This window comes from Dipodomys merriami, unplaced genomic scaffold (assembly GCF_024711535.1).
Source record: "Dipodomys merriami isolate MVZ:Mamm:240054 unplaced genomic scaffold, mDipMer1.0.p SCAF_11, whole genome shotgun sequence".
Taxonomy (NCBI): domain Eukaryota; kingdom Metazoa; phylum Chordata; class Mammalia; order Rodentia; family Heteromyidae; genus Dipodomys; species Dipodomys merriami.
Genome location: NW_027202382.1, coordinates 36,816,623 through 36,844,188, shown reverse-complemented (window position 1 = coordinate 36,844,188; position 27,566 = coordinate 36,816,623). Strand labels below are relative to the sequence as shown.

Below are 27,566 nucleotides of genomic sequence, written 5' to 3'. Positions count from 1 at the left end.
TGCTGAGGAATCGAACCCAGGGCCTCATGCATGCAAGGCAAGCGCTCTACCACTGAGCCACCTTCCCAGCCCTAATTATTTTCTCTCTTAAGCTCACCAAATTCCTGCCCATGTACTATTCACCTACTTTTACAAATAAGGACCTGAAAAAGCAGCAAACTGCTAGGATGCTATGCCCAGTCATACGGAAGTCACTACCACAACCTAATACAAAACCTTGGTGCCCTTACTCTAAATCAACTTTTTATTCCTTCACATGACACAGGCTACATAATAAAGAACAGATCGTTCATTTTTTATCTGGAATACTACCAAACACATAATTCAGCAACAGGCCTCATGACCCCACCACCTTGTCAAAGGGAACAAAGTATATAAAAAACGAGGTTTGCAGGAGCAGACAGTTTTGGTCTGTCAACTTTCTCTTAGATTACACCTGTCAGTCCAAGATAAAATATGACAAAAAACAATGTAACAAATCCTCATGTCTTTAGAAATTCAAATTAAACTTACTGTTCCTTCAAGCTTATATATAACATACCAAGGACAACACTGAACTCTTGATGGCATTGCAGTGATTCATGTTTTATCAACCTAGTCTTTGAAGGAAACATGTAACCTAAAACTGGACTGCTCTGAAAAACTCCAAGTCAGTAATGTACATTTAGCATAAATTCATTTAACATAAATAAATTTAATATTTAAAAAATTTAACATAAATACATTTAACATAAATTCATAGAGAATTTTCAGAGTTTCCTAAGGGACCTGCAAGAGCTTAGAAGAACACTTTCACTTGTTATATTTTTGAAACCTCAGCTGAGGGAAGTAAGATGGTTTGCTCAAGTTATCACAGACAGAAAAAGAAGCAGAAAATTAACCTGCTAACTGCAATCTATTCCACTTGTAAATCTTGTTTCTAATGTCCATAATTCACTTAGCACTTCCAGTAAGTAATAGAAAAAAGGATTCGGATCCTGATGGCCACTTATCTATAATATAATCTTGTGAAGTCCCTGACATTGTCTGAATTTCAAGGATTTATTTTTGGTCTATACACTGTGGGTCATAATAAGTTCCACAAGTCAGCAGGAGGTAACATAAACAAGAGACCTGGCACACAGCCTGTGAAGGCCACAAAGGCAAACAGCAGGTCTTTAGGCCCCTAGTAGAACTTGTTAGGTGCACATTCTCCAAAGACAGATTGAGCAAATCAATGAACTTACTAATCAAATAGGTACTAATCTTGAACCAGGTCTGTATGCTGTTGAAACACCAGGTTCTATTGCTTGCATTTCACATGATTTCAACACTGAGTATAAATTAGGCCTTACAGAGTATTGAAAACACAAAAGAATAAGAGAGCCATTTACTAACCTTAAGGCAAAAAGAAAAAAACTTCAGTTGAAAGTTCCTATTATGTGTTAGTAACTCTCACTGCAGATATTGTGGTACACACTAAAATCCCAACTAGGCTAGGGCAAGAGGATTTCAAGGATGGGCTAGAATGCATAGAAACCATGTCGCTAAGTTTAACTAACTAACTAACTAAATAAATAAATAAATATTCTTGATGTTATCATGGGGCTTTGGAATCAACTAAACCTGGGCTTAGGTCCCAGCTTCAGAATAAGCTTGTAGCCTTAAGTAGTGTAGCCACACTACTTTACTTCTCTAGTCCTAAATTTCATACAGAAAAATACCTACCTGACAGGAATTCTGTGTTGAGTCAGACAATATGATTAAAGAAATAAAGGATAACATAGGTACAAAGAGAAACCTAATTAGGGTTATACTCCACTTCCCTCCTTGTTAACTGGAAAGTTTCACTCATTCACCTTCATTCAAATGTCACTTCCTTCTTGACCTATCTATAATAGAGCCCCCAAATCCCTCTCTCGTTATTATTACTCATTTTTTGGCAGTATAGTATGTATTTCTTTTTCTAGATGCTACATGTACTCCACTGTTAGGCAAGCTTCAGGACAGGGAATTTGTTTTTGTTTTTTTGTTGGGTCTGAGCTTTTCTGCTCAAGGCTAGTATTCTACCACTTTGAGCCACAGCTCTACTTCTGGTTTTCTGGTGGTTAATCTGGAGGTAAGAGTCTCACAGACTTTCCTGCCAGGGCTGGCTTCCAACTGTGATCCTCAGATCTCAGCCTCCAGAGTAGCCAGGATTACAGGTTTGAGTCACCAGTGTCCAGCTTTGTTGTTTTAATTGCTATATCACCATAACTGAGAAAATACCTGGCTTGTACTTCATGCTTAATGTTTGCTGAATGACTCAACAAGTTAATTCAACAAATAGTTGTATCGAGTAGAGGTTTAAGTCTTCTGCTCAGGAATCTGAGACTTTTGTCTCACTTAGACAGGACAGCTGGCTCTTGACTGTTCTCATGTCCACTATGTTCCCTACATTCAGGTTATTAGCCAATTGCTCCTAAAGCTCCATATCAGATCACTCATTTGTTTCAATGGCTTCCCATCACAATTAGAATCAAGTCCAAATCCCACTTATGAAGCCTCTACCACCCACCAACCCAGACTAGTCTAACCTCCTTCTCCTAATACTCTCAGAATTTTAGATTTACCAGTTTTTCTCTTTCTCAAGCACACCAAGGTCTTCCTTTTTCTTTACTTTTCTTTCCTGAGAGAGAATCTCGTTGGGTAGCCTAGGCTTTCCTTAAACTCATGACTCTTCTGCCTCTATCTGAATGCTGTTGTCTTTTCGTTTTTAATTTAAAACATAATACATATTTTACTAAAACTTAAAAGAGTTCTACACCAGGCTCTAGTAGTTCACATCTATAATCTTAGCAACTCAGGAAGCTGATACCTGAAGGATCATGGTTCAAAGCCAGCCTGGGTAGAAAAGTCTTGCAAGACTCCCAGCTCCAACTAACCAACAAAATGCTAGACTGGACATATGACTCAAAAGGCACAACCCCAGACATGAGCAAGAAACCAGAATGAACACACAAAACCAAAAGTGGCAAAAAAAAAAAAAAAAAAAAGAACATATAGGAGTCTTTAAGTTCTAAACCCTTATAGAATTAACACTATTCTGTTTTTATGCCTAAAACTCTTCAACTAGCAAGCTAAAAATAGCTGGTCAAGGGGGCTGCCTTTTTTGACCTAGAGCCCTTATGCTGTTCACTGTTGGGAATGCTCTTCCCCTAAGCTGATGACTCCTCTCCATCCAGCTCTCAGCAGCAGTGTTACCTCCAGAGAGTCGTCCTAGGCTCAAGGTGCTCCTGCTACCATCCTCTCCACTTCTATCAGACATCATGGAATTTTCTTTCCGCAAAGCATTTCACTACCTATAGTGACCTTATCTGCTTGTTTGGCCTAACTTTCTAACCAGAATGTATGAAGACAAGGTATTTCTTAAGCTTACTGCTTAATGTTCAGTATGTGACACATAACAGACACTTGATAGATATTTCCGAACCAGTAAACTGGATCTAAAATGGGTTTGCTAGGATGAAAGATGTAGGTTAGGTATGCTACTAGCCTAAGAGTATATAGTAGGGTGCTGGTTTCCATCCAAAGACAATCACCTCATCTCTCTGAAATATATAAATTTCAGCCAAACTTACTTAGGAATGGGAACCCGAATTAGCGTCCCTTCTACTTCTGGGTTCAGATTCATTCCACTTTCTCTTATAGCCTTGATAGCTGCAGCTGTACACTGAAAACCAGATCAAAAGGTAAACAGAATTAGTAAATAATTATTACCAGATGTGAGCCCTCTGTCGATAACTGGCAACCCATCTTGGCAGAACATGGAAACATTTAGTTCTGTTACCAGTAAGATCAGGAAGTTACATTGGTGTAGAGTGCTTTGATCAAGCTGAATAGCAAACTATGTCCACTCCTGGTACCAGTGTATTGCGGAAGGAAAAAAAGACAGAGAAGAAAAAATAAAAAGAAAACAGCTCTGCTTCTTTGAAAAGATTTCAATGGTTTGAGGCAACACAGATCAAAACCACAAGAAATTCTCAAGGGAGGAGGGCTAGTCTGTGCAAAGATTGGTGTAAAGACAGATGAAAGATTTCATACATTAGAAACTCTAGTTGACATTTACAAAATATACCAATGTAGATTTAGAGTGAATAAATAAACTTAACTCATTCACATCTATACTCATACCAAACGCACTCATGTTTTCAAATGAATAATAAATCTCACTGCTAAGTGCCGCAGGAAAGGTAAAATGGAATCAAGGTAAAAACCATGGGCTTTAGAGTCAGAAAACTCGTATTTCAAATCCCGGCTCAGATAACCATTTGACTCAAAGCAATAAGTGTGACCTCTTTGAATTCATGATCTGAGATGATATGATAACTAAACCTCAAGTCATGAGATAGCACAAGCAATTTATCAGGCTATGTTCCTGCCACTCAGTCATTACAGAAACAAATTACAAATATTTATTAAAAATAGGCCAGGCACCACTGGCCCATGTTTATGATTGTAAGCTTCTTAGGAGGCTGAGATCTGAGATGTCAGTTTGAAGCTAGCCTAGGAAATTAGATTGCTCAAGCCTTTTATCTCTAATTAAACAGCAAAAAGCCAGAAGTGGAGGAGTAGTTCAAGTGGCAGAATACCAGTTTAGAGTGGAAAAGCTGTGTGAAAGTAGGAGGCACTGATTTCAAGCTCCAGGCCTGGACAAACAAACATGGAATGCACAAAACCCCCAAAAAAGGCTGAGTTGCTGTCATCACCTAGGTGATACACTAACATTCTTGAAGGGCTCAAAGGGCTTCTCTAGCACACCAGTACACTGGCCTCACCTCACCCAAGAGCAACACTGCAGCTGTACCTGGAATGCAATGGAATCTTAGGTTTGACCAGAGCCAATTCACATCACTTGGATTCACAGGCCAGTTCTTAAGTTCTTCCATTTGACTTTGCATTTTAAATGCATGAGCTGTTCCTTATTTTATAACATGTTCTTATTTTGGAGAAGATGCCTAAGAAGCTTTACATTTCATTGTTAAGTGACCTTAATTTTACACTCATATAAAATATTACCATAGATCAAAATTACAAACCAGAATGTTCACATATAGATGTGTAGACTCTAAGTGTGTATAGAACCTGGTTGTGGCCAGTGCCTAAAATAATAAATGCTTCAAATGAAACTTCTGACCAGAGACAATCAGTTTTAGAAAGAATTTCTAGTGGGGCTGGGAAGGTGGCTCAGTGGTAGAGTGCTTGCCTTGCATGCCTGAGGCCTTGGGTTCAATTACTCAGCACCACATAAGCAAAAAGAAAAAAACCGGAAGTGGCGCTGTGGCTCAAGTGGTAGAGCGCTAGCCTTGAGCTTAAGAGCTTAGGGACAGCGCCCAGGCCCAGAGTTCAGGCTCCAGGACCGGACCCAAAAAAAAAAAAAAAAAAAAAGAAAGAAAGAATTTCTAGTTAACTAAGCATAGCTTACATTATGTACAGTGTATTGGAATCCAAAGGATAAAGTCAAATCCCTAAGCATACACACAGTCTTCTCTTAGAATCTGAGAGATGGAACAAGGTTTCTATCTTACTTCTAGTTACTGACAGTTAAGAGGGATTTGAATGGAGATTTAGTTTAATGGTGTTACTTTGTCTAAGTTCAATGTATTCAGAAATTATGACAAGCTGATTTCCTATTAACCAAAAAAAAAAAAAATAGAACTAGGTCTGGTGTATAAAGGATATGACCAAAGTAAATAAAAGTTAACAGAATAAAGAAATGGATTTTCCTCTGCATGAGAACCACCATCATCCTTAATAAAATTAAACACTAACTTACAAAGTTAATGACAAATCTCCACTTTGAAGGAGAGCCTGATCTCAAATCTCCCAGTCCTCTTCTTCAGTTTCTCCCTCCACAGCTGGTAAGACATTGCTATAATGTACCACTACTATCACCACCACCTTTCACAGTCTGGCCCAAGTAGTTTCATATAACCTTCCCTTGGGGGCACAGGAACACTCACTAGTGACACTAAGCTGGGCAGAAACTGCATTTCAGTATTTACAACTTCCCAATACAAGGCAAAGTGACAGGTACAAGCTAAGTGCTCAGTAAAAGCTTACTGAAAGAATGATCTAGTTTAAATCTATCAGAAAAAGTCATCTCCTTACTTCATCTATATAACCTCCCAAACTTGATTTTATACTGTTAACTTTTTCATGTCTTTTTATAGAGAAAAATACAAGGCTTCATTTTTGTAAAGAAATTTACTGTAAGAAGTAGTAGACCCAATGTATTCTAGGTCTATAGACTCTAAGTTGGCATGGTAGGATGCAAACCCTCACAGGAAATTAGTCATTTCCTCAACACAAACCTGAACTACTCATGGGTCACACATACATATAGAATTTCTATCCCTTATCTTAGCCTTTACCCTCTCACTGAAGGAGGATGCTCACCAGCATTGCAAGGCTAACTGATTACTCTCATATGGCAGCCCTGAACCACTGGTTATGGATACTAGAGTACTGTACTAAGAAAGATCACATTCCAACTGGGGTCAGACAAAAAAGAGTGCTATGATTAATTAGCAATGTGTGACATTGCTCTTCTTAAGCTATCTATGCTGAAGAGCAAAATATGACAGACTTGTAGACAGGTGAACAAGAGCTTGAGAATTTGAAATCAAGCTCAATTCTGTAAATTACCATATCAATTACTGGCCTTCTATGTCCTCTGTATCCAAATGAATCCCAGGAATGCAAAGTCTATGAAAACAGATCTAATCTCTCTCAATCATCAATGAATTCCCCAAAATACATATTGAATTATGAATGGTAAAAGAAACATAGGCTTTGTTCTCAAAGAGCTACATTCAAATCTTAACTATGCAAAAACAGTATGAATCTAGGGGAGACATTTTACTTCTCTGAGCCTGTTTCTACATCTATAAAATGGAACAATAATGCTAATTTTATTGTTGATCATGTGAAAAAAAATATGAGAAAGTGACTGGCAACACACATTAGTAGCTGTCTCCTTTCCACCAGAACAGAGCATGCAGAATTTTCTCTTGTATTTGCTTTGTTTGGTTCAAATAATATTGTAGCTACATTCCCTTCTTTTCCCATCATTAATTCTAGCTTTGGACAAGTTTATGGAAGGCAGCAATTGTGTGTATCATTTATCAATCAGGACATATGTTAAACAAATGCAACACAGTTTTTTGTCCTCAATGCATTCAAAAAAGATTTTACATGCAAATCTGCATCATGTCACTGCAGCATGACACAGATATACTCTGATTTGGAAAGAAAGCCAACTTGTTCGTGAAACAAAAAGGGATTATATAAACAGAGAGAGGATTAGCTCAGCATTTTGAAGTTATGAACCTGAAAACTCTATGGACAGCTTGTAAGCTGGAGGAAGGAAATGTTTAGTTAGAGCTATTTATTTAATATATACACCAGATGAGATAAAGAAATTTAAAAGACAATGTAACTCACACTTTCTCACTCTGTCCCCATAAATATGAACCTCTCTGCTGCAGTGCTTTTTCAAAACCCAGAGAATTTCAACCTGGAAAAATGGCAAAGATGTTTTGGAGATATATTCCAACTTCCTAAGAAAAAATTATGCTGTTACTACCTCCTCCTACCATAGAAGATGCTTTGGTAGCCAATCAGGTACTTCTTTTGTGAATACCATTTGATATTTAATAACAGAAGTGGCTGGCTCTGAAAAGCAATCTGCCTGATGAGGTCTTCAAGCTGTGTAATTAGGAGGCTATTCCCTAAATTGGCCTACAGTGCCTATGGGATTAGATGAACAAGACAAAAAGGCCATAGCGGGTTCAGAGAGGCCAGTAAGGGAAAGAGCTGGTGTTTCCTCTTTCATCCATTTCCCTGTTCCTCAGTAACCTCATGAATGAGTGTTCCCTTCCAACAAACTAAGGGCAAGAATTCATCCATCAAGGAAAATTTATGGACTACTTCTAAGTATCAGCATTGTAGTTTCATTCATTGTGTTTGATACTAGACACAATGAAAAAGCTAAACACTTTAACAGGAGACCTTGGGTATCATAGATATATGGTTCTAAGGAGACCACCAATGAGGAAAAATGACAAATGTTCAGGATGCAGAGTTCAGAACTCTACGATTATTCAAATTTACCTGTATGTACAGTAGGTCTGGGAATCTATAACTTGAAACTTTTATGTTGGGTGTTGATGGCTCACACCTGGAATTCTAGCTACTCAGGAAGCTGGGATCTAAGGATCACAGTTTGAAGACAGATTAGGCAAAAAAGCCCTCCAATTAATCACCTGAAAGCCAAAAGTGGAGCTGTGGTTCAAGTGGTAAAGTGCTAGATTTGAGCATTTTAAAAGCTCAGAAACAGAGACCAGGCCCAGAGCTCAAGCCCTAGGACAGGCACACACATACAAAAAAATTACTGTTGCATTCATAAATACTACTCACCAAAGACTAAATCTTATTTCATATTCTTCATCTTGAATACTGCTGATGCTTGATTTATTTCCCCATAATGCCAACTAATTTCCACTAAAGACGAAACTAAAATGTTCACTCTATCACTTAAATTAAGCACAACATACGCCCTTGGCAGCTTGAGAGGATTATCATTAATGTTTACTTTATTTGGGGAGCACCATTTGCCTTTTGGGAGACCTATTTTAGTGGCAGGGAACCAGGAGAACACATTGATTTTAACATAACTTATGGTAATGCCTGATTGAGAACTTGAGTCAACTCAGCTGCATAAAGCATGTGAAGAAATTTACATTTATTTATTTATTTTTCTAGCACCAAGGCTCAAACTTAGGCCCTTGTGCTCTCACTCAGATGATGTTCATAGCTGGTACTCTACCACTTGAGTCTTTTCTCTAAAATGGCATTTTGCTGGTTAATTGGAGATCAAGTCTCATGAACTTTCTTGCCTGGGCTGGCTTTGAACTATGATCCTCCAAATCTCAGCTTTCTGGGTAGCTAGGATTACCAGTACCCAGTGGAAATGTAATTGTTTACATTTCTTTTTTCTTTTTCTTTTTTTTTTTTGGGGGGGGGGTCGTGGGGCTTGAACTCTGGGCTTGGGCACTATCTCTCAGCTCTTCAGCTCAAGGCGAGTGCTCCACTGCTTGAGCCACAGCACCACTTCCAGTTTTCTAGTGGTTTATTGGAGATAAGAGTCTCACAGACTTTCCTGCCCGGGCTGGCTTTGAACCTCGATCCTCAGATCTCAGCCTCCTGAGTAGCTAGGATTACAGGCATGAGCCACTGGTGCCCAGCTTCTTTTGCTTTTTTCTATTTACTGATTTACCTTGTATCACACTTGGTCAAAACGAGATGTAATAAACTCATGCCAAGAGCTAGTGGCTCACTCACACCTGTAATCCTAGCTACTCAGGAGGCTGAGATCTGAGGATTGAGGTTCGAAGTCAGCCCAGACAGAAAAAGTGCATGAGACTCTTACCTCTAATAAACTACTCAGAAAAAGCTAGAAGTGTTGCTGTAGCTAAGGTGGTAAAGTACAGCCTTGAGCACAAAGGAGGCTCAGAGACAGTGCCCAGGCCCTGAGTTCAAACCCCAAAACCAACAAAAAACAAATTTATTAATTCATGAATCAGATTGAAAGCATGGCTGAAATGGTAGAGCATCTACCCAGCAAGCATAAAGTCCAGAGTTCAATCTCCATATCACAAGAAAAACAAAAACAACAATAGAAAACCCACAAAACTGTGACAAAGGTGTATTGTAGTATAGTCCAAGCTTACAATTTAGTGAAAGTGAAAAAGGATTTGTATGTATAGTGGGAGGAGAGTTAAACTAGGTAGATTAGGGAAGGCTTCCTTGAAAAAGTGACACTGCTATAGTGATCCAAAATATGAGTAGCAATTAACCAGCCAAACGTGTTCCAAACTGTAGAAACAGTATATGAAAAGGCCCAAAGGATGCAATGGGAGTAAAGTTTAAAGTATGCAATGGGATTAGTTATTTTAAAGAACTAGAAGGCCAGTGTAGATACAGCAGTATACAAAGAAGATTGGAAAAAAATGACAGGCCAAATCATGTAAATCCCGGGTCCACAGTACTTTCAGTTTCTTGATCTTGTATCTTTAATTTCTCAAAGATTACTTGAAGATACCATTAAACCACGTAAACTTAAAACATAGACTTAGAAATGATGTAATCCAATACATCCTTTTACAAATTAACTGCAGTAGATAGAACGGAGTTGGGCAGTGGTAACTAATAGCAACCCAGTAAGTGTACCTAGCACATTTGCTACAAGAAGCCTCTGGTTTGAAAGTTTGTTTACAGCAAGGACTTTCCCCCTTTACAGATACTCAGTTTGTCAAATCTTGTACATGTTGAACTTTGGTCTAGGTCTCTGAGATAGAGAATAAGAAGATGTTACTTTATATTAGCATATGAGGAAATACAGGCCCAGAGTTAAACTACTTGCCCAAGTTCTAACAACCAATTAGAGCTAGGGATGGGACCAAATTTCAGACCCTATAGGACACCCAATCTAGGCCAATTCCTACTGGACCAATAAGGAAGGATCTGGTGTTAAGAGACGTAGCTCAGTTGGTAGAGCCCTAGCTAGTAAGTGAAAAGCACCAGGTACTGAGTTTAAGTCCCAGTCTTGGACCTAAAAAAAAAAAAAAAAATTAAGGAAGGATCCAATTACTCTCCTCAACTAGACTTAATACCACACAGCCTAAAATAAAGGTTATAACTGATTTAATGCAATTTACCCTCTGATCTTGGAAGCAATGTGCTCTGTTCAATATTCTGCAATGGTCAGTCTGAAAACAGTCTAGTTTTAAAAAGAATGTGATATCTTTGGAGTGTCTCCTTCAAATACTAATAGAGAAATCACAAATTGATGGCACTCAGGCTATATATGTCCTATTAAAATGTTTTATTTGTCTCACAGGTATTCTTGGTTTTTGTTTCCATTTTTTTTTTGTCAAAACCAGGATTTGAACTTAAAAGTCTTATTTTTTTTTTCCTTGCTTCTTTGTTTAGTACTCTCTTTTGCCAAGCCTCCAGCCCTCCTTTTTGCTGTTTATTTTAGAGATAGTCTTACAGACTTTTCTGCCCAGGCTGGCTTCAAATTGTGATCTTCTTGACCTCAGACTCCTGAGTAACCAGCACCTGACTTTATCTCAAGGTTTTCAAAAAGAGAAGTGATTGCTTGTAGATTTATAGGCACATTCTAGCTACTACAAATGAGGGAAAACACACAACCTTTATTTGTCTGGGTTTGGCTTACTTTGCTTAATATAAAATTTTCCAAGTCTATTTCTTCATGAATGGTACAATATCATTTTTTTCTGATGGATGAGTAGAATTCCATTGTGTATATATACCACATTTTCTTGATCCATTAATCTACTACAGGGACATGATAAATTATACAGGTCTCTAGGCAAAGGAGGATATTTTTAGGAGAGGAACACAAAGATGCAATACCTATGTGCACCTGATCATATAAAATAATATTCATCGAAATGAATTCTGAAATGGAAACAAGAGGGCTTTTCTTTCTTTGTTGCTGTTTTTGTCTTCTTTTTGTCTTGTTTATCTGTCTTTGGGAGGGAAGGGGGGCACAGAAATGGTGGGACAAAGGGTGAACAAATGCAGCAGTGGTACTCACTAGACACTATGCTGAAAATGAATTATACAATGTGTGGGCAGGGAGGGGTGGGAAAAACTGGAAGAGAGTGAGGGAAGAAGTGACATTGTCCAAAAAGAAATATACTCTATCTTACATAACCACTTATCACCTTTATAGTAACAATAAAAAATGCATGAAAGGAAAAATAAATAAATAAAAGGAAAAGTGAATTAGTCATCAATACTTAGCAAACAAAGATATACAAAAATTTGAATTATGGCTCTTCTAGAAATAGAATTATAGTATCTGACCTACATCTGTATGTGGCAATGTTCATCTGTAGGGGCTGGGCAAAGCTATCCCCTCAGACAAGGCACAGGCTATACAGGTTTCTAAAGTCCCAGAACATCAGCCAGATCCAATTACTGCATCTCCATTATTGTTTTTCTTAAATGAAGCTATATAAATATTCAAATTACTCATATATAGCCTTTATCAGATAAACAATTTAGAAACAGGACAGAGCTTTGTTCATTCTAAGTTCCCTTTGGTGAGTAAATCTCTACTCTTCTTTCATCCCAAACTGAAGGGGAATTCCTCCTGACCTATTCCTTTATTCCAAAAGAGACAGTGGAGAGACCCTTTCAGCAAAACCAACTAACCTCTGGAAAGCTGGCCATATTCACCAAAATCAGCTGTGGTGACTTCATGGATATCTGACCAATCTGGTTTAAAGTAAGCTTCCCATCAGCAGTTACCACAGTAATATTATCAAGGGATCCTAAAAAAAAATAAAAAATAAATTATCAAGTTTCAGAATTCCAAAGACCTTAAGAGTCATGTCTAAGTTCCTACCTAATTTGGATTCAACAAACATTCAGGCATACTAATGTGATAGAACTGTTTAAGGGTATTGTTTAGAAGTGTCACATGACAGAGAGATCTTGACTCACTTACTGAAATAGGTTGGGATTCCTTGCTAGCAACTAGAGAAAGCAACCATTCTCATTTACTTGAATTCAAGGGGTTTTCTTTGATATAGAACTTTAAGAGCTGAGAATGAAGAGTAGATCACCCTTCTAGCAACATTTACTAGTTACAAAACATCAGTCAAGTCACTTTTTTTCTGTTTTCATCTTAATTAAGAAAAAAAAACCTACCTTACAGAATTAAAGTCTGAAGCTAAAAGACTATAAATAAATAAAAATGCTAAATAAAAATGACCAGGTATATAACCAATACCAAAAAATAAGCACTGAAAAGATAACTTATCCTGTTTAGTTCTCATAACTCCTTGTTCACTATACTACCACCACCACTTTTCAAGGAGACTTGAGAAGGATAAATGGGCCAAGATCATAGTGCTAACTTAAGGAAAACCAAGAACTAAGTCTCAATTCAGGTATGCTTAATTCTGATTTCAATCAAGGTTCTTTCCCTAACATGAGTAGAACACGAATTTGCCTTGCATCAGAATCATGCAGGAGCTTTTAACGTTAGATTCCGGGACCCCATCTCAGCAATCCTGATTTGGGAAGGGATCTGGTAAATTTTTTTAAATTCACCACATAATTCTAGCACATAGACAGGCTATTCCCTATGCCACTTTTGATTCTGGTGTCAAGATGCTCTCCTGAAGCAAGCCCATTAACAAAAAAAGAAGGCAAGAAAGTGAGAGAGGGAGGGTAGGAGCAAGACACAATGGTATACGCCTACAATCGCAGCCCTGGAGAGACTAAGGCAGGAGAACCAAGAGTTGGAGGCCAGCCTGGACAGCCAGACCCTGTCTAAAACAAAACACCTATTAATGCGTTGCTGTTATCCCGGATCTGACCTTTTTCCACATCCTAATTCTGGAAAACCTTAGGCAAAACTTTCAGAAACTGAAGAAGGTAATCACTAAAGCTACAGCTACAGAAGGTACATTATTCAGACTCCCTGATTTCCTATGCAACTGAAACTAGCAGAAAAGCCTTACCATCCATAGTAGGAACCACTCACGATGGCTCATTCAGACAAAGAGAAGGGGCCTGTGGAATCTCTTATACAAACTGGAGTTATCCTATAGTATTAGAATAATGCTGCACCACACTATGATCCAAAGATCTGATTTGAAGTACTCAACCAGATTCAATGTCATCGCAAGATATAAGGTTATTGACATTACTAGAAAAGTCTAACTGTGAAAGTCCAGGAGGTGTAATGATAAAAGTCCCTATAATTCTAAAGAACAAAAACCTGAGTTCAAATACCTATTCTGTTACTTCTAGATTGTGAGACCTGGGTGGATCCCTCCAACCTCACGGGCCTTGGTTTCCTCATCTCTAAAATGAACATAAAAATTGTATTAAAGAGTTCTTAAGAGGATTAAATCAAAGAGTATTCAAAAAAACATACATAATTGTGTCCCAATAGTATTTACTGTTATTACTTCTTGACATTTTTCTACTTTTTAATCAAACTAATGTAGTTGTAATTTCTCTAACACAGTGTCCTCTCTTGCCTCAGGATAATTATCTGCTCAGATAATTCTCAATTTTTTAAATACTCAGCTATTAGTAGCATCTAATCTCATAAATACATTTGACTTTCTCAGACCCCTAATGTGAGTCCCCATTCTACAAATAATGATGATACCTAAATTTACTGAACACTTCCTATGGGCAACATATCATGCTGAAGACTTTCTACAATATATTTGCTCTTATTATCAAAAATGATAATGATGGTTATTACTTCCACCACTTTATACATGAGTAAGTTGCCCAAGATCACAACAGCTCTTTAATAATAGAGCCTGAATTCAAATCTAGATCTTACTATCTCCAAGCCATGGTCTTCACCATTCTGCTTTGTAGGTGGTATAAACATGATGGTTTACTTCTCTGCCCCTTTATATATGGTTCTAGGCTCTTAGAAGTGGAAACAATGTTTTCTCTCTGTAGCTACAGCACATATTAAAGTAACTACTACAGATTAAGTGCTCAATATTGCACTAGTGACTAAATGAAAGGAATGGATAGATGAAAGGAAATGAGAACAGAAAAAGATAACAGAAATCTGTAACTTAGACAACTGTTAAAACCTGTCAACTATCTTGGAGATAGAAATTTAGACACATAGAAGTGTAAGAGGAAAAGTGCCTGCTGGTTCAGATAGTAATGAAATACGATATGAAAGAATCTCGCTGAGGTTAGTCTGTTTCACCCAGTTTCTTCATGGTCCCAAGTTCTACACAGAACATTACATAAACATAACCCAAAGAAAAAGAAGCAAAGAGGAAATACCAAGGGTAGGCCTTTTGAAAATGGATCTTAATTTAGCCTTCCTGATTTGCCATAAGATCCCTTGCCACAGAAGTTCCAACAAAGGCAATTCAGTATGCAATTGTGGTGGTTGGTTCCCATTCCTTAAATCCATATCGACATAATGCATCAAATCCTTTTCCCTCAATCTGTCCCCAGCGAGAATCTCCCTCAGCCCCATTCCTGCCCCTCATTTTCTCAGAGGTTAACATTTAACAAATTACACTCCCAACCTCTTTCCAGGCCCATCATCTTTTTAAGTTCAACAAGAGTGGAGTTTGCTGGCTAATTTTAAGTATCACATTTCTCCCCAAGCTCCTCTCAAACTGCTCTCTGGTTTCGGCTGCAGAATGTTAACAGGCCAGAAAGCACAGGGGAGACAGAGCACTTTATCAGTTTCATACCTAAAATAATAAGCAAGTTTAAAGTAAACAGCTGAGAGAGATTGAATGGCACACTCTACTGTCAGCAAAAGCAGAAATGCCCCAGTCTAAAGGTTGACAAATGCTGGGAATGGTTTCCTAGTTTCACACTGAATCTCATCTCTGAACTCACAATGTTTCTGATAGTGTTTAGAATGAAGTTCTGTATTTTTTACTTGGCTCTCTTAAGAATGAGTTCATTAAGTATTTTCTATTTCATGAAGTATTTTATATTTCCCTTACAAAGTTCCCCAATCAAGACTTGAGTGGGAGCAGCCAAAGCTCCCACAGATAACTTCAGAGGGGGTCCCAGGCTTAACTATAGGATGATGACAATTTGCAAAAGGCCAATTTAACAGCAATTGGATTTTTCCTGCCTGCCTGCACCATTAGCTGACAACTCACTTCTCCATCACATCTGCAAACAGTTCTTCTGGACTGTTCTGACATTTCCCACTTAGAAAAGCTGCTTTCAGGAAGCTATTAACCCAGAAGAAATCTTCCTGGTCAAGCTCAGGGGTACAGAAAGGCCTCAGGTGGACAGCTCTATAGCCATTTAGTTCTCTGTAAGGGATAACAACTGCCAAATAAGACAAATTGGAAAAGGCAGACCAAGGTATCAGACCCGTGAACCTAAATAGATGTGTTTACAGTAGTAATAAAATTCCTTTATTTCCTTTTTCCCCCCCTTGGTGGAACTGATGGCAACATGCTTGCTAGGCAAGTTCTCTACTCCTTGAGCCAGGCTCCCAGCCCGTTTTGATTTGGTGGTTTTTGAAATAGGGCCAACCTGGACAGTGATCTTCCTACTTATACTTCCCTGCATAGTTGGGATAACAGACATATACCACCACATCCAGTTTTATTGCTTGAGATGGATGGAGTCTCATGATACTTTTGTCTAGACTAGCCCCACGACTCAATCCTCTCCATCTCTGCCTGTCAAGTAACTGCTAATTTTTGAGAACAATGACCACCATTATTGTTTTTTATTGTTCCTAGTTCCTAGTTTCACCTTAGGCTTGCTTACTGCTAAGTAGTGTTAACTATGTGCCAGATATTGTGCTGTTGCACTAAACCTCCATTATTTTAACACTTATTCCCAAACTGTAAGGTAAGAATCAGACAAGAAAATAAAGACCTGAAAAGTAACTACCCTGGGTCACCAGAAAGTCAGTCAGTCAGTGCCAAAGCTAGAACTAAGACTCAACCAAAGCCATGTTCTTTCCACTACAGCCCTCCCCAAAACACTGATTTGGTCACTAACCTGGTGAGGTCCTTATGTTGAGGGTCTTATTGAAGTTGTCCTTGAGTGCTTCCGTCACAGACTTCATTTCTTCATCTACCTCTTCCAAGTTAATTATATCCTCCACCAAGGCTATGTTAATGTTTACTCTGGTCTGGGATTGTCCTTTCCCTTTAGCTAGAAAGTCAGCATTCAGTAAATAAAAGAACAGTAGCATGAACAGGATCCATAAGCATTGGTGAAGGATAGCCTACACTGTATAGGTGAAAATGCCTAGTGCTAGAAGACTAAATTATAAAACACTCTCTGTGACACACACACACACACACACACACACACACACACACACACACACACACACACACACACACACACACACACACACACACACACACACACACACACACACACACACACACACACACACACACACACACACACACACACACACACACACACCTGTATTTCCTTATTGCTAAGTAGGTGCCTATCATTGTGTTATACATTGCTCAGATATCAATGAAGGCACAGGCTTTGTAAGTAAACACTCCAGTTAAAATCCTGCAATATAACCTCAGGCAAGTTACTCTACCTTTCTGAGTATTACATTCCCTACCTGTAAAAGAGAAGTACTAAAATCTATATTGCTCTAAAAATATAAATTAAGTCATTCAAACACCTCAAGAGTCTTATATACATCACAGGGGATCCATAAAGAAACTAACACTTTATTTTTCAAAAAAAAATGAAATTGTAAGAAAGGTAAAGTGACTTGCCTAATGTCAAAGGAAATGATAAAGTCAGGATTTGGTCTAATTTTACACCCATGAATTCCCAATAGACCATCTCCATAAAATCTAATTGGAGACAGAGGAAACACATAAGTACATTTAAAAATGAATATTAAGACAAGGTTATATATAATAATGAATGGCTGATACATGCAAAAACAGCAATAGTTTAGAGACATTAGACACTATCAATAATAATAATAGCTTTTATTTTAGAAAGTCAGCATTGAAAATTGGATTTTATGTCTAAACCATCATACTGATTTTTCACATGTATGGAATACAAATTCTTTTACATTTCTTTATGGAGGTAGGGAAAGAAAAAAATTGAAATGAGGGCTGGAAAGGTGGCTCAGTGGTAGAGTGCTTGCCTTGCATGCATGAGGCCTTGGGTTTGATTCCTCAGTACCACATAAGCAGAAAAAGCTGAAAGTGGTGCTATGGCTCAAGTGGTACAGTGCCAGCCTTGAACTGAAGAGGTGAGGGACAGTGCTCAGGCCCAGAGTTCAGGCCCCATGACTGACAAAAAAAAAAAATTGCAATGAATATCTTTATATAATATTACACTGTTCATGCAACAAAAACTAGACTCATGAAACAAATATCTATAGCAAGTACTATCCTGGGTTATCTATAAAGCATATTCTAATTTCCAATGCAATTTCAAGGACATACTTTTACTTCATATTCAAGATAGCTTTCTAAGGTAGGAAAATAGAGACTATTATTATACCCAGTATACAGATAAATCTGAAGTACATGTCATTTAAATGTCTTAACCAAAGTAAGTAACCAGTAAGCAGCAAAGTGATTTTTGTTGTTTTTTTTAAACACTGGCTCAAGCCTGTAATCCTAGCTACTCAGGAGGCTGACCTCTGAGGATTATGGTTCAAAGCCAGCCCATGAAGGAAAGTTTGTGTGATTCTTAGCTCTAATTAACCATCCTACAGCTAAAAATGTAGCTATGGCTTAAGTGGTAAAGTGCTATCCTTGAGTAAAAAAGTTCAGGGACATTGCACAGGCCCTAAATTCAAGAATCAGAAAAAGCAAACATCAAACAAACAAACAACAACAACAACACTGCTGTACCATCATGCTGGAACCCCTATTGCTCCTGAATTAACAAACTAATGAATTAGAATCTTTAGAAATAATTAAAAATACCAACTTGAGTTTCAGAAATACAAATCAGAAATGAGATAATAAAAGCAAATCCATAGCTAAGCTTCTTGCAAATAAAGAAAATCAGGGACATAAAAATCTTGAAAAAGCCCAGGAGAAAATGAACTCTTCAAAAGAATTGCTAGCTGTAGGCCTAACTGCCTATAATCTCAGGAGGCTAAGATCTGGGGATCACAATTTGGAGCCACCTGGAACAGAAAAGCCCCTGAGACTCTTATCTCCAATTTACCAGCAAAAAGCTGAAGGTAGAGTTGTGGCTCAAGTGGTATAGAGCCAGTCTTGAGCAAAACAAGCTAAGGAATGACATCCAGCTAAAGAAAAGAAAAGAAAAAGAAAAATTTAGAATGCTTTCTAAGTGCTATAAACAATGGAAATAATACCTTCAACTTTAGACTTTTTAAATCAAGCATGCATGTTAAAAATATAAGTAGGCATATTAAAGATATACTCATCACCATTAGACTGGATAATGATAAGTAAGAATAAAATACTATATTTTCCTGAGGAAGAATCATCTATAGCTACAGAGAATTTAAATCAATCTCACAAATATAATGCTGAGCAAAGAGGCCAAACACAAAAATACAACTGTATGGTAAAAATACATAGACAAGAACAGATGCTGAACAGTATAAAATAGACAAAAACTAATCCTTGCCACTAAAAGCTGAATAATAGTTACATGCAAAGAGAATATACTTATTGTGCTAGAATATTCTCTCGTTATTATCATTATCTGCAGTACATTTGACCATATCTATGACCTCATATGACAGGCAAACACTCTACCACTGAGATACATTCCTAGTTACTACTTAATTTCTTTCTTTTTTATTTATTTATTTTTTTTAGACCAATCTCACTATGTGGCTCAGGATGGCCTTGAACTAGGTAGTCCAGGTAGCCTTAAACTCAGGATCCTCCTACCTCCTATCCTTAAGGTGGTACAGATGTATACCACTGATTTGGATATTGGTTACACAAAGTGATTTCAGTTTGTGCAAGTCATATGATAGCTGTACTTTCCTAAAATGCTTTTTTTTATTTCTATAAAAAGGTAAAAGGAAATTAATTAAGGGCAACTATCAAACTTAAAAGAGAATACATGTCTTCTAACTCAACAGAGATACAAAAGAAACAAAGAAATAATTAGCAAAGATACTAGATTATTAATGGAAAGAAATAAAAAGATAATCGCAGACATAGAGAAAATTCAAAATTATTAGGATAAAAATGTAAACACTCAACAAACACAATACATGTAAATCCTAAATACAGGCTCAATAAATGTTGCAAGATAGATACAGATTATGTACTAAGCAATGTATATTCAAACTATATATCAATAGCAAGCAGGCCTCATACCAAAATTCCAAAAATGGTTTTGAGTTACCATATTAATAGAAGATGGGCTAGGGATGTTACTGAGTGATAGATCACTTGCCTAGCATGAGCAAGGTCATGAGTTCAATCCCCAGCATTGCAGAAAAAGTCAGGGAGGGGAGGAGGGGAGATAAGAGGTGCAGGGAGGAGATAATCTCAATAAATGTGGTAACATTTGACTTAAACTAATTTAAAATTAAAAAGGGTTTTGTTGTATGTTTGTTTTGCTAAAAACAATCTTTTTTTCCCCTTTTGTCAATACAAGCTTTTTCACTCATAGCTAGCACTCTACCACTTGAGCCACACACCCAAGTCTAACCTTTTCTACTGGTTAATTGGAGATGCAGTCTTATGAATTTTTCTGTTGGGGATGGCTTCGAACTGTGATCCTCAGATCTCAACCTCCTGAGTAGCTACGATTACAAGCATGAGCCACCAGCACCTGATTGCTAAATATCTTTTAGCAAATAAGGATAGAAGATATTTGCTTATGCCACATGCCTGTGATCCCAACTACATAGAAGGCATAGTGTAGCTAATTTGCTATATTAGGCCATCCCCAAGCAAAATATGCAAGATGCTATGTGAAAAATAACTAAAGCACATATAGCTCAAGTGGTAGAGCACCTAACTAGCAAGTGGAAAGCCCTAAACTTAAACAATACCATCAAAAAGAAAAAGAAAAAAGAAAAAAATTACTGAGCCATACACTTGAAATTTAGATATCTACTAAATTCTACTATATATATATATATAGTACACACATACAAGTATATATGCTGTAGCTCACAATAATTTTTAAATATATCAAATACAAAGGTAACAAAAATGTTACGATACCCCATAAATATATTTGACTAAAAGATTGTGCAAATTCTTCTGGAAAAAGTTGACAGTATGATTATAAATTTCATAAGGAAGATTAAAAGGCTGAAAAGAAAATGAAAAAATATATAATGAGGAGAAAGATTTGACTCAATAAATTCAAGATTTTGTGATAGTGATTCAAGCAGTCAGGAAATTAAATGCAGAGAGAAAAAGTAGTTCAACAAACACAAAAGCTCAGGAACAATACCATACATATAAAGAAAAGAGGAGTCATTGTAAACCTGGATGAGCTACATATGGTGTAAAACAACTTATGACTGATAATAATAGAAAAGAAACTTAAAACTAGTGTTTTAATTCACACCATATTCAGATATAAACTCTGTCAGGACAGGAAATATTAATTGAAAAAGACTTATAAAAAGCCACTGACCAAGATATATTTATAAACTACTTTGTTGAATGGCAACTCCTTTGTACAACTACTTAAGTATAATAATAAAAAGAAAAAAGGTACAGTTGTAAAAAAAACAGTGAGCTGCACTCTAAATTATAGAAATGTGAACTGTATCTCAATAAAACTGTTTTTTAAAACAAAAAAAGAAAAAAGGCATAAAAAGCATAAATGACAAAGGAAAAAACTGAAAAACATAACGACATGAAAACTTATATCCAGCAAAAACACCATAAACACAGTAAAAAAAAAAAAGAAAAAGAAAACGATAACTTATAACACAATCAACAAAAGATTAGTATCCCTAATGTAAAAAGACTGATAAATCTAAAAGAAAAAGAAAAGCAACTTTTTAAGGAAACTTAAAAAAAAAAAAACCTGAACAGCCCACTGAATATGAAAAGAAGTTGGTTAGAGGCCGCAGTTCAAGTCGGGTGTCTAGGAAACTGAAATGCTGCTGCAACAAGAGGCTCAGATTTCCATCTCTTCCACTAACTAGACATGACCACGGGCAAATTTTTTACAAAGGTACTGGACTTTTCTCATTTGCAAAATGGTCAGATCTGGATTAACTAGGTAATTATTAAAAACCCCTTCAAGGAATAAATGATAAAGACTAATCCAGTAAATATAAGAGAACTTAAAAAATAAATATAATAAAACATATATATCAAATGTTATTATTGAATCACTCTTAACAGAATGTAAAGTCTTCTGACCATTCATCATCTTTCAGTAATTAACTGCATGAAACCAGAAAAGGACAGTGAGTAGGAAAATATTAGTGTCATATCTGTAACACCACCCTTGAGCATGGACTACCTGACCCACTACTACAAATTCTTACTCATTCATCCAATGAAAGTATGGAATATATACCATGAGTCAGGCCCTGGTGGTGGGTGCTAAGTAACAACAACAACAAAAAAAAAAGACTACCTTTGTTGGGTTCAACATGGAAGACCATAAGAAACAATAATTTCACAAGTAACTAATTAATTAATTAATTACTGCTGTTCTAAGTGCATCAAAGGTAAAATAACAGTGTGCATGAGTGCAGGTAACTCGGGACCTGACCTACTCTAAGAGGTCAGGGAAGGCTTCCCTAAAGGAAGTGCTATTTTAGCCGAGACCTGTGGTACATCAAAATCTCATTCTTAGATGACAAAAGCCATTAAGATCATCCATCTACATCCACAGTTCTAATACTCCTTTCACCCAAAAACCTCCTGTTTTTAATTATGCTTCCACCATGTATCTTCCTTCTAGGAGAGAAGATGATGATGCCTGTCACAAGCATTCTTGTTTGGTTGATACTTAAACCTCTAATTCCAAACCTGAAAGAATAAGTTAGGTATGTTCTGAGCCACCAAGAAATAAATGAGGCAGCATAGTAAAAGAAAAAAGGATCTGGGTTCACACACAGTCTCTTGTTATTGAGACCTTTCAAGCAATTCAACTGAACTGTCCAAGACATAATTTCTTTGTGTGGACAGGAAAGAAATTCAGTGTATCTTTGAGATCACAGACAGTTTATAATTCCTGGGTCAAACATAAGAAAGAGGAGGGGAGGTCATATGTCTATACCTTTGGCTTTCTTAGTGGCAAAATGTCGAACTGGTACAACTGTACAGGCCATGTACTGCCTATGGTCAGGTTGTCTGCCACTCATTGTCTTCACTGTGATTTCTGAAATAGGTCTGGTCAAAGTTGTAAGGTAACTGCAAAATGCAGGATGGATCAAGCGGAAACACTTTAATCCCAAGGCCATGACAGAAGACAATCCTTGTGAATATCCACTAGAAAGAAGACAAAAAAAGGAGATCTAAGTAAAAGAAACCATACTTTAGAAAATTCTTACCAATTATCAACAAGTGGGACCAGACAATGTAGATCTATTATTTCTAATATTCCAATAACTGTAACAAAGAAGACTTGCTTCTTATGGGGCTGGGAAGGTGGTTCAGTGGTAGAGTGCTTGCCTTGCATGCTCGAGGCCCTGGGCTCGATTCCTCAGCACCACATAAGAAAAAAGAAAAAAGCCGGAAGTGGCGCTGTGGCTCAATTGGTAGAGCGCTAGCCTTGAGCTGAAGAGCTAAGGGACAGTGCCCAGGCCCAGAGTTCAGGCCCCACGACCGGACCCAAAAAAAAAAAAAAAAAAAAAAAGACTTGCTTCACTTTATAAAGATAAACAAATTGAGGCACACAGTGATTTAAGTAACTTTCCCACAGCCTACAGGACATAGAGCCCCAGTTCTTTCTACTGCACCAAAATGCCTATTAAGCAAATGTGCAGCAGCCTAAATCTTTAAGGACTGCTAATTAAATTTTAATATAAGAAAAAGCTCAAAATCTAGATGAAGTTTAAAAGGAAGAGCAGAACACTGGATGAGGACTTTTAAATAAGAAAACCATTTCAATAGGCATAAAATGACTGGAAAATTTACACGACAGCATTTAATTAAAATTTTCTTTGGTTCCTTATGCACTGATTACCAATTAGAACACAGTTTAATGTGAGTCTGAAGCATAATTGAGGCCTGAGGTCTTCTATGGTATAAAAGCACTGGAAAATACCACCCTCCACTAGGTTAATGTAAGTTATATATTATAATTCTGAGGTCTGAAAGATGCTGCCCCTGAGATGGAACACAGTCCTAGCCAACAAACAGTACTATAGCATCTGCCCAGAATCTGGCTATTATTAAACTAAAAATTGGTGGCAAGTATTCAGAAGCTGTTCTTTGAAAATCAGTCCCACATCTCATTTAAAAATTTAAAACATCTTCCTAAAAATTCTAATGCAGTTTAACAGACTGACCAAAGATAAGGACTTTGAAGCCTGGAAAAACAGGGATCCAGTCCCAGCTCCACACTAAATAAATGTTTTACATTTCTCAGCATCTTAATTTCCCTACTGTAAAAAAGACATATTAGTTGTTTCTTAAGAATTCAGAACAAGGTTAGATAGCACAATGACTAATACGTATCTATTAACAGTTTCATCTTTTTCTTATGTGTCAGACACAAAGAAATTCTTTATGTATATCATTAATGCTGATGTTTAAGGTGGCTTGGAGTCAGTCAGACATGTATGCAAATTTCTACTTTGGATAATTTATTCTACCTTTCTGGGCATCACTTTCTTTACCAATGAGAAAAGGAACCTGCTCTTCAAATAAAATGAAATCATGAATGTATATAAATATGTAGCCAATTGTCTGGAATATGGTAGCTATTAATGAACATAGCTACTACCATTATTATCATTACTTCTTTTCTAAAGAGAAACAAATGAGTAGTACAAAAGTAACTACTTTCTCCTGATGGAATTTTCAATAACAAGTGTGCTGGCAGCAGTGATTAGTGTATTAAGTCTTTATAACAGACCTGAATGGAAAGTAAAGAAATACTTTTCCCTCCTTTTTAATTATCAATAGTTAATATCCATTGAGGTCAGGTCTTATCTTCTTGTTTTATTCTTTTGTGGGTATGTGTGGTCCTTGAGCTTGAACTCAGAGCACTGTCCTTGGGCTTTTTTGCTCCAGGTTAGTTTCTACTACTTGAACTATAGCTCCACATGAGCTTTTTGGTGGTTAACTGGAGACAAGAGTCTCATGGACATTCCTGTCCAGGCAGGCTTTGAATGAAAATCCTTAGATCTCAGTCTCCTGAGCTAGAATTACAGACATGAGCTGCCAGAACCAGCTCTAGATTAATACATCTAGTTGATAATTCAACAAAGTATAAAGAGTTTGAAACTGAGGCTCTCAGGGATTAAGTCACTGTCCAAGAACATGCAGCTAATAGCCCAGTTCTCCTTAAGAGCTATTCACGAAAGTTTGGCTTAGATCCCAGGATGATCTCTTTTCTTTACCTTTCTTTCCTGCTTTCTTTTTGTGTTGTATTGGAGTTTGAAGTCAGGGCCTTATGCTCTCATTTGGCTTTTTCTGCTCAAGGATGGTGCTCTACCATTGGTGCCACACCTAACTTCTCTTTTTTTGTGTGTGGGTTAATTGGAGATAAGCATCTCACAGACTTTCTTGTGTAGGCTGGCTTCAAATGACAATCCTCAGATCACAGCCTCCTGAGAGGCTAGGGTTACAGAGGCATGAGCCACTGTTACCTAGGTCCTAGTGAAACTTCTAAAACTACATTTTTGCCTAATATAGCCAGGACCTAACTCACTAACATCCAAATATGGCTACATAATATTTAATATAGAGATGCCCAATCTGGCAACCCCCTGTATGACAGGTTTCCTGATGTTCCTATTACAGGTCAGAGTACCAATCCACAAAGCAACAGGAAGTCAAAATGGGTTAGAAATAAACAACCTTTGACAGAAAATGCAACACCCAAAAGCAGACCCGGTACACATGAACCGGAAGACAATTCTATAAATAGACCATATTGCTGAAATGCTTTGAGGCATAGATTTTAATTACATAGAAGTCAGGAAATATCAAAGTCAAAGCTGAATAAAGGCTGTCGCTTGAATCTTTACCATAAGGACAAACACATAAACATTCAATTCAGCATAGATAAAGAATTAATGTTAAAGAAACATCATGAGAGTTGTAGTACTATCAAACAAAATTAACCCATACACAGAAGCAATGTGGCTACAGTGTAGGGCTTTGGGCATAGTGTGGAACTGGAATCTTAGTTCCCCCACTAAATAGATAATATGACCTTGAGTAGGTCATATAGCCTTTTTGAGCAACAATTTCTACCTCACTGCAGTGATATTAATGAGCTTTTAAGAAGATACCAACGGTTGGGGAAATGGCTCAAGTGATAGGCCATCTATTTGTGCAAGCAAGCCCAGGTCCTGAGTTTAGACCCTAGTATTGCCCCCCTATAAAAAGGTTATTATATAATAAATTATTATAATTCTATTTTGGGGTTTATAGTATTATAGCACTAGTAATGATGATAGCTAATATTTTAGTGATAATTATGTTACATACCATACTCTAAGTACTTCATACAACACATTAACTTATCTGGGCCTCAAGATAACCCTGTAAGTATTAAAACTGTCTCCACTTTACACATGAGGAAACAAAAGCACAAGTGAATTGCCTAAGATTAAACTAACACAACTTAGCTCCAAAGTCTGCACTCTTAACTATTATACGACACTGTGTACATAAAACAGTAGGCCAAGACACTGGTGGCTCACACCTGCAATTCTAGTGACTCAAGAGGCAGAGATCATGGGCTGGGAAGGTGGCTCAGTGGTAGAGTGCTTGCCTAGCATGCATCGAACCCTGGGTTCGATTCCTCAGCACCACATAAACAGAAAAGCCGGAAGTGGTGCTGTGGCTCAAGTGGTAGAGCGCTGGCCCTTAGCTGAAGAGCTGAGACAGTGCCCAGGCCGAGAGTTCAAGACCCACGGACCAAAAAAAAAAAAAAAAAAAAGCAAAAAGCATCTGGTGTACTTCTATCACTTGTAAATGTATTAAATCATTTCTCCTATCTAGGTTTTGTTTTCTTTACTATAAAATTATCAGCTTGGGAGAAGGCAGGAGAACCATAAGTTCCTCCTGCAATCCAGGCAGCGAGAGCCCTTAATCGGGGCAAGTTTTCATCCCATAAGCACGCCAAGATTCTCGGAAATGAAGAGTATGATAAAGTGAGGGGGGGAGCAAAAAACAGAAAAACTTCAGAGAAGACCTGAGAAAGAGACGGGCTTCTCCTGTATTTCCTTATGTATGTGACCTCAGCTTGGTCAAACGCTCTGGACTGGACCTCGATTACTTGTGTAAAAGCAGTCAGGACTGTGTAAATGGAGAAGGGTTATTGAAACGACAACTGTTTTTCGACCGGACAGCACTTAGTAGCGATTCAAAAGTACAGGCTTTGGACAAGCCTAGTAAGATTGAATTTACGCTCCATCAATTCGTGAGCCAATGGCCCGTGGTAAAGCTATCTTTCAGCTTCTGTTTCTTCCTCACCTACGGCCGAAGGCCTGTTCTGAAAGATGAAATGTCCCCGTCAGGTGACAGGCTACAGCACAGCGCCTACGATTTAACAAGCTCGGGGGCATCCGGGGAGCTGGACCGAGCCCCGCCCCCACCCCGCGAGGCGCGCTCCGAGCCGTCGGCCCCGCCCCAGGCCTAAGGTCAGGCCGGACTCCAATGGGTCAAGGGCGGTGATCCCGTCCCCCCGACGTCTCTCAGAGGTTTTTGAATAGAATCTCGGGTACCTAGAACCCCCAGCGCGCCTTGACACCCCTCGACGGCACTCACCAACTATCGCCTGGGTTACTACGGAAAGACTCGTGCGACGTCGGCAACGGCGGCGGCGCGGGCGTCGTGACGTCACGGGGCGGTGCGACGGCG

The 27,566-nt window shown here is 37.8% G+C and overlaps 1 protein-coding gene across 7 annotated transcripts in view; it reads right to left on the bottom strand.

Moving 5' to 3' along the window:
• The window catches only part of LOC138820989 (ribosome-recycling factor, mitochondrial), a 60,237-nt gene extending 32,674 nt beyond the window's left edge, over nt 1–27,563 (bottom strand). For 3 of the 7 annotated variants that reach the window (XR_011370027.1, XR_011370029.1, XM_070013044.1), the window contains exons 1-4: nt 27,180–27,286; nt 22,804–23,015; nt 16,600–16,755; nt 12,268–12,386 (exon numbers count right to left, since the gene is read on the bottom strand). Coding sequence is in view for 5 of the 7 variants with exons in the window: in XM_070013044.1 (XP_069869145.1) it covers nt 12,268–12,386; nt 16,600–16,755; nt 22,804–23,015; nt 27,180–27,271 (579 nt within the window). In the remaining 2 variants the exon portion in view is untranslated. Of the gene's footprint in view, nt 1–3,599; nt 3,692–12,267; nt 12,387–16,599; nt 16,756–22,803; nt 23,016–27,179; nt 27,287–27,473 lie in introns of those variants that run through there. The other 4 variants (XM_070013052.1, XM_070013030.1, XM_070013070.1 and 1 more) reach the window with 3 other exon arrangements.
• Between the last annotated feature and the right edge of the window lie 3 nt (nt 27,564–27,566).